The sequence below is a fragment of the Gavialis gangeticus genome, unplaced genomic scaffold, assembly GCF_001723915.1.
Source record: "Gavialis gangeticus isolate Ggan-Ray unplaced genomic scaffold, GavGan_comp1, whole genome shotgun sequence".
In the NCBI taxonomy this organism is placed as follows: domain Eukaryota; kingdom Metazoa; phylum Chordata; order Crocodylia; family Gavialidae; genus Gavialis; species Gavialis gangeticus.
In genome coordinates this window covers 142,094,359-142,100,995 of record NW_017729024.1, presented here as the reverse complement: position 1 = coordinate 142,100,995, position 6,637 = coordinate 142,094,359, and the positions used below count along the sequence as shown (strand labels likewise).

Here is a 6,637-nt window from a genome sequence, read left to right as displayed (position 1 = left end):
CAGGGTAAGGACCCTGGACATCAGAAAATCAGACTTCAACTCACTCAGGAACCTGATGGGTAACATCCCCTGGGAATCCCATCTGAGGAGGAGAGGAGTCCAGGAGAGCTGGATGTACTTTAAAGAATCCTTACTGAGAGTGCAGGAACAAACCATCCTCATGTGCAAGAATACTAGCAAGTATGGCAGAAGACCAACTTGGCTTAGCAGGGAACTCTGCAGTAAACTAAATCACAAACAGGAAGCTTATAAGAAGTGGAAACTTGGACAAATACCTGGGAAAGAATATAAAAGCATTGCTTGGGCATGCAGGGATGAAGTCAGGAAAGCCAAAGTGCAATTGGAGTTGCAGTTAGCAAGGGATGTGAAGGGTGACAAGAAGGGTTTCTACAAGTATGTCGGTAGCAAGAGGAGGATCAGGGAAAGTGTAGGTCCCTTACTGAATGGGGGAGGCAACCTTGTGACAGAGGATGCAGAAAATGCTTAAGTGCTCAGTGGCTTTTTTGCCTCAGTCTTCAGAGGCCAGCTCAGCTCTCAGACTATTCTCACCAGGTAGCAGAGCTTAGGGAGGAGGTGAGCAGTCAACAGGGGTGAGAGAACAAGTTAGGGGCTAGTTAGAAAAGCTGGAAATGTACAAGTCCATGGGGCCAGATGGGATGCACCTGAGGATGGTGAGGGAGTTGGCTGATGTGACTGCAGAGCCATTGGCCATCATCTTTGAAAATGCATGGTGATCAGGAGAGGTCCCAGATGACTGGAAAAGGGCAAACATAGTGCCCATACTTAAGAAGAGGAAGAAGGAGGATCCAGGAAACTACAGACCAGTCAGCGTCAGCTTAGTCCCTGGAAAAATCATGGAGCAGATCCTCAAGGAATCCATTTCTAAGTACTTGGAGGAGAAAAAGGCGATTAGGAACAGTGAGCATGGATCCACTTAGGGCGAGTCATGCCTGACCAACCTGATTCGCCTTCTATGATCAAGTGACTGGCTCTGTGGATGTGGGGAGACCAATGAATGTGGTGTACCTTGATTTTAGCAAGGCTTTTGATACCGTTTCCCACAGCATTCTTGCAGGCAAGCTAAGGAAGTATGGGCTTGATGAATGGACTGTAAGGTGGATAGAAAACTGGTTGGTGCATCGGGCTCAGAGAATAGTAATCAATGGCTCAATGTCTAGTTGGCAGCTGATATCAATTGGAGTGGCCCAGGGACTGGTCCTGGGTCCAGGTCTGTTCAATGTCTTCATCAACGACCTAGAAGATAGCATAGAGTAGGGGTGGGCAAAATGCAGCCCACAGGCCAGATGCAGCCCACCAGGTCATTCTATCCAGCCTGCAGCGCCCCTAAAAAAATTAGAAAATTAATATTTATCTGCCTCTGGCTGCCTGTCATGTGGCCCTTGATGGTTTGCCAAAACTCAGTAAGCAGCCCTCCACCTGGCATAGAGTGCACCATCAGCAAGTTTGCAGATGACACCAAGCTGGGGGAGTAGTAGATACACCGGAGGATAGGGCTAGGATTCAAAGTGATGTAGGCAAAGTAGAGGTTTAGGCCAAAAGAAATCTCATAAGGTTCAACAAGTACAAGTGCAGAGTCTTGCACTTAGGGGAGAACAATCCCACGCACCAGTCCAGGCTAGACAGCAGCAATTCAGAAAAAGACCTGGGGGTTGCAATGGACAATAAGCTGAATATGAGCCAGCAGTGTGCCTTGTTGCCAAGAAGGCTAACGGCAAACTGGGCTGTATTGGTAGGTGTGTTGCTAGTAGGTCAATGGAAGTGATTATTTCCCTCCATTCACCACTGGTGAGGCTACATCTGGAGTACTGTGTCCAGTTTTAGGCCCCCCACTACAGAAGGGATGTGGACAAATTGGAGAGAGTCCAGCGGAGGACAACGAAAATGGTGAGGGGGCTGGGGGACATGACTTATGAGGAAAGACTGTGGGAACTGGGCTTATTTAGTCTAGAAAATAGGAGTCTGAAAGGGGATTTAAACAGCAGCCTTCAACTACCTAAAGGGGGATTTGAAAGAGGATGGAGCTAGACTTTTCTCAGTGGTGGCAGATGACAGAACAAGGAGCAACAGTGTCAAGTTGCAGCAAGGGAAGTTTAGGTTAGGTATTAGGAAGAATCTTCTCACTAGGAGAGAAGTAAAACACTGGAACAGGTTACCTAGGGAGGTGGTGGAATCTCCTTTCTTGGAGGTTTTCAAAATCCAGCTAGACAAAGCTTTGGCTGGGATGATCTAGTTGGGGATGGTCCTGCTTTGAGCAGGGATTTGGAATAGATGATCTCCTGAGGTCCCATCCAACCTTAACGCCCTATGATTCTATGAGTGCAACAATGTAGCCATGGTTAAACAGGCTTATTATCACATCCATTACTTCCAAGCATAAACACACACACAAAGTCTGTGAATTGGGTCTGTTAAGTGGCTGCCAAGTGTATAAACTGTGTATACCCAGGGCCCCCTGCCATGATAGTCAATGATCATCTATTAACCCTTAATTCAAAATGAAATTTGATTCAAACTGTGTGATGCAAATCAGTTAACACAGTTTAAAAAACAGTGAATATGTCTACAAACGGTCTAAATTACTAACACACATAAGACTGGGACTCATATGTTCCTCCTTTGCAGTGACTCCTAGATAATATAGGCATTAATATTATACATCTTCTGTAAAGTACAAATGTTTAGAATATCCAAAACAGAGTTCTTAGAATAATTATTGAACATCATACTGCATGGCTGGATGTTACTCTAACTAGTCTCCATAGCAAATCTGCTCTAACTTGTAGGCAAGGAAAAGTAAGATTTGGGTGACTAGTCCATTGAATATGCTGATTTCCTATCCATATCTATGCCTGTTCAGATGCCTGACCACACAATACTTGCTTTCCTGTTTAAATGGAGTCCCAAACATATGACAGTAAACACATGAGATGCTGTTTTAAATATTCAAGTAGCTTGGCAATAAAAGATGAAACTGCTCAATAGAAAACACACACCATATATAAAAGCAGCATCTGTTTACTAATACTGCTATTGGGCAATGCCATGGGCAACACAGAATGTGAACATAAATATTGCCAGACCAAATAGCTAACACATTTTGCATTCTCTTCCAGGAAAAATATACTGCTTTCCCTTCATGCTTAACATCACAGTAGTCACTAATTCTGGTTATGAGTGAAATGCTGGACATTTTCATCCTGTTTTTTCCTAACAGCAAATCAAGGATACTTGTAAGTCATTAACTATGGTGAACCAAAATGGTCTAGAAGGCGTTGTGACTGACAGTTAACTATTATAGGATTAACAATGGGTTTGTTGTTTTGAGAACTATCTGAATAGTAAATTCCTCATTCCAAATCAGGAATTGAGAGAAGCCAATTAATGGAAAATGGGTGAACTGTCCAGTGGTCAGTAGCTAGCTTGCAGATTTCCCCACTAATATCCTTTGTATGGCCTTATAAGATTTCTCATATTTCCTTCTATTCCAAGGCCTTCATGAAAGTTAACTTGGTTTTTGTTTTGTTTTTCTTTTTTTACTTACCTGTGGGCTTTGGTCACCACTCCATAACAAACCTAGTTTAGCAAGGCTTAGGTTAGCAAGACTTGTGAACAAAGATACTCTTTCCCTTCCTTGTTAGCTGGTCCTTGTCACTATTCAACAGGGCTTCGTTCCTTCACCCCATGGCCAAAGATGCCAAAGCCCTGCAGGTGACACCATCTGTACAGGTATAATGAAAGCAATTCAAATACAATTTGTCACATGCTACCCTCAGCTACCTTGATGTAAATAAAAAAATGACACTTGTGCAATTACTCTGGCTTTGTGCCAGTATAACAGGGATCAGATACGGCCCATAACCTTTCAATATCCTTCTTTTGTAGACCTCTCTCTTTATGCTTGCCCACTTCTTCTCACTGTCTCTTTCTCTCTGCCTTTTCCCCTTTTTTGCTTCCTAAGGAGGGGTTGATTTAATGACTGAAGGATATAAGAATGTGTAATGACCACAATGTGTTATTTATTCTACTAGGTTTTGAATTTTTTGAAACAAGTGCCAAGGACAACATAAATGTCAAGCAGACATTTGAGCGGCTCGTGGATATCATCTGCGACAAAATGTCAGAAAGTCTGGAAACAGATCCTGCCATTGCTACTGGAAAACAGAATACAAGACTAAAGGACACCCCTCCACCACAGCAACCCAACTGTGGCTGTTAATACAGTGATTGACAAAGGCAGCTCCAGTGTGTTCTATTGCCAACAGAGTATTTATGAATGGTCTATAAGCCTTTATTTATACTGTCTTCTTAATTTATTTGGGGGAAATTTATGTTAGCACCTGGTACGGTATGTGTAAACAACTGTATAGAGATGTTATCATTAGTCTGTAAGGACTACCCATTTCTCACCATCTGGCCTTTGCATGTGGATGGCTTCCCGTTTGTCTTTTCTTTTTACTCTTTGTACATTACACTTACTGAAGCTGAAGCTGGTGCTGTGACCTCAGACCAGTTTGCCTATATCTGACTTTTGTTTCATTGGTTTTAAATTACACAATTTTCTCCTTAAGGTGTAATGACCAGGTACTTGGGAATAAGCTTTCTGGTGTCATTTATAGTTTACATAACACACTGTTGAATTAACTCACCAATGTTAAAATATCACTCAAATATAGGGAGCTTATCACTGTTCTCTCCAGACCACTTGTTCGTGGCATACTTCCTAGAGGGTAATACTGCAGCGCATCCATGGCCACCTAGGGAATTCACTGCTGCCTCTGTGCTATGCATCACAACCACTCAGAAATGCAAAGAAACAGCAGACTCCAAACTGCCTTGATCCAAAAACAGGTCCTAGCATTTGGTATAGGAAACATTTATATTAACTGCTGGCCAGGATATGGGATATGTCTCAGATCCAGGAAGTTATTTAGGCACTTGCCATCGAAATCATGAGTTAGACATCCAAATTCTTATGTGGATCTGGGCTTACATTGCACTTCCATCCATTTGATATGCACTGGATGGATTTGCTCCAACAGATGGGAGTTGATAGTTACCTCCTCTGGATTTTATTTGCTTTTTAGACAATGAATACCATCTCTTGTTGTTATCCCAGAAAAGCCAAATCCACTGTGTTCAGTTATTCAGAGCCATAAAATGTTTAACCACATTGCAATAGAAGCTGTAGTGTGTAGGTCTTCAGGAATTTCATCTTTCATTTTGTTCTTAAAAACAGATGATCTATGTGAATTTTGTAGTCTGAGGAAACCCCAATGAACAGACTGTAAAGGCCGCTTTCTCTCCTCAAATATTTCTGTAGAAGCCCAGCTGAAGGTAGTGAGATTTGTTTTTGAAGTGAAAATTAGACATTCCACTAAAAAAAGAATTTGGATGGGACTTGCCTGTGGGAGCTGAGCAGTGATTTTTGGTGACAGCACAATCAGCAGTTCACACAGATCCTGGACCTATGAACAAATTACAGTGACTTAAAAGGTTGTAAGTTCTTACCATGGAGTAACTGTTTATCTGTCCACTCTTATCTCAAGGTTAACTGAGCGCTAAATCACAAAAATCCTTGTTTTACTGAAGGCTAAGCTGCTCTGGTTTAGCTTTCACTTACTTAACATGAGGTAAGAACAGGTACCTAGACAGTTGACTTGGAACAATTGTACAGCCCATCTCCTTTAACTCTCTGTAATTTGTTTGTCTATACACAGTTTTTTGAAAATTGAGAAGGAATAAATTCCCCAGTAATTTCTTTAACTAGACTGTGCAGAAGACTTGCAAAATTGATGGAAGGTTGCGAAGATAATAGAATAATGTCCACAGATTTTAATTTTTTTAAGCATTAAAAATGGTCATTTCTTACAATGTTAATAAACTCTCACTCTACTAATTGGTGGCAATTTCTCACATCAGTGTCCTGCGGTACTTTGTACAGCTTTTTCTGGGCCGCTATAATAGTTTTCAAGTAAATGGTATTATTGAGGAGACATTAACTTGTTATTGTTCTTAATTATTTCAGCTTTAATACAAGGCTGACATTTTACTAAATACATGCAACCAAAAAAAAAAAAAAAAAGAAAGAAAGAAAAACAGAATAGGAAAGTGAGAACCATAACAGCTACTTGATACTGCTTATGGCACACAAGACTTCAAGGAAACCCCTTTACAGAACATCACTTCCTTTAGGGTATTTATATAAACACTAAGGCCACACCTGTATTAGGAAACATGGTTATTTTTAATCCATCTGAATTAATGGTAATATTCTGTTTGATTTTGGCCCTTATTCTTTGTACAAATTCATTGTATTCTTTGTTTCTTTTTGGCCCTTATTCTTTGCACATACACCCAAGGAGTATAGAAGAGGCTCTGAATTGTTAGAATCCAGATTGTTTTTTCTTCATTAGCCCAGCATTTACAATTTCTCATTCTTGGAGAGAGATCCATTTTTCTCTTATTTCTTCAAAGAACAAACAAAACCACAAATAGTGATGTAAATCACCTATTTCATTCTTCCCACAAAAACACATTTTGTCCATATATGGGGTCTGACACCACCTGCCCATGTCAACTGCACATCTCATGAAAGCAAATCTTAGCTTACACAAGT

At 41.0% G+C, this 6,637-nt stretch overlaps 1 protein-coding gene across 1 annotated transcript in view; it reads left to right on the top strand.

Moving 5' to 3' along the window:
• LOC109297797 (ras-related protein Rab-3C-like) overlaps positions 1–6,107 on the top strand; it is a 178,232-nt gene extending 172,125 nt beyond the window's left edge. Inside the window, exon 3 of the mRNA XM_019517828.1 lies at positions 4,050–6,107. Within this exon, the coding sequence (XP_019373373.1) occupies positions 4,050–4,237 (188 nt within the window). The 3' untranslated portion in view covers positions 4,238–6,107. The remainder of the gene's footprint in view (positions 1–4,049) is intronic.
• Positions 6,108–6,637: the final 530 nt, after the last annotated feature.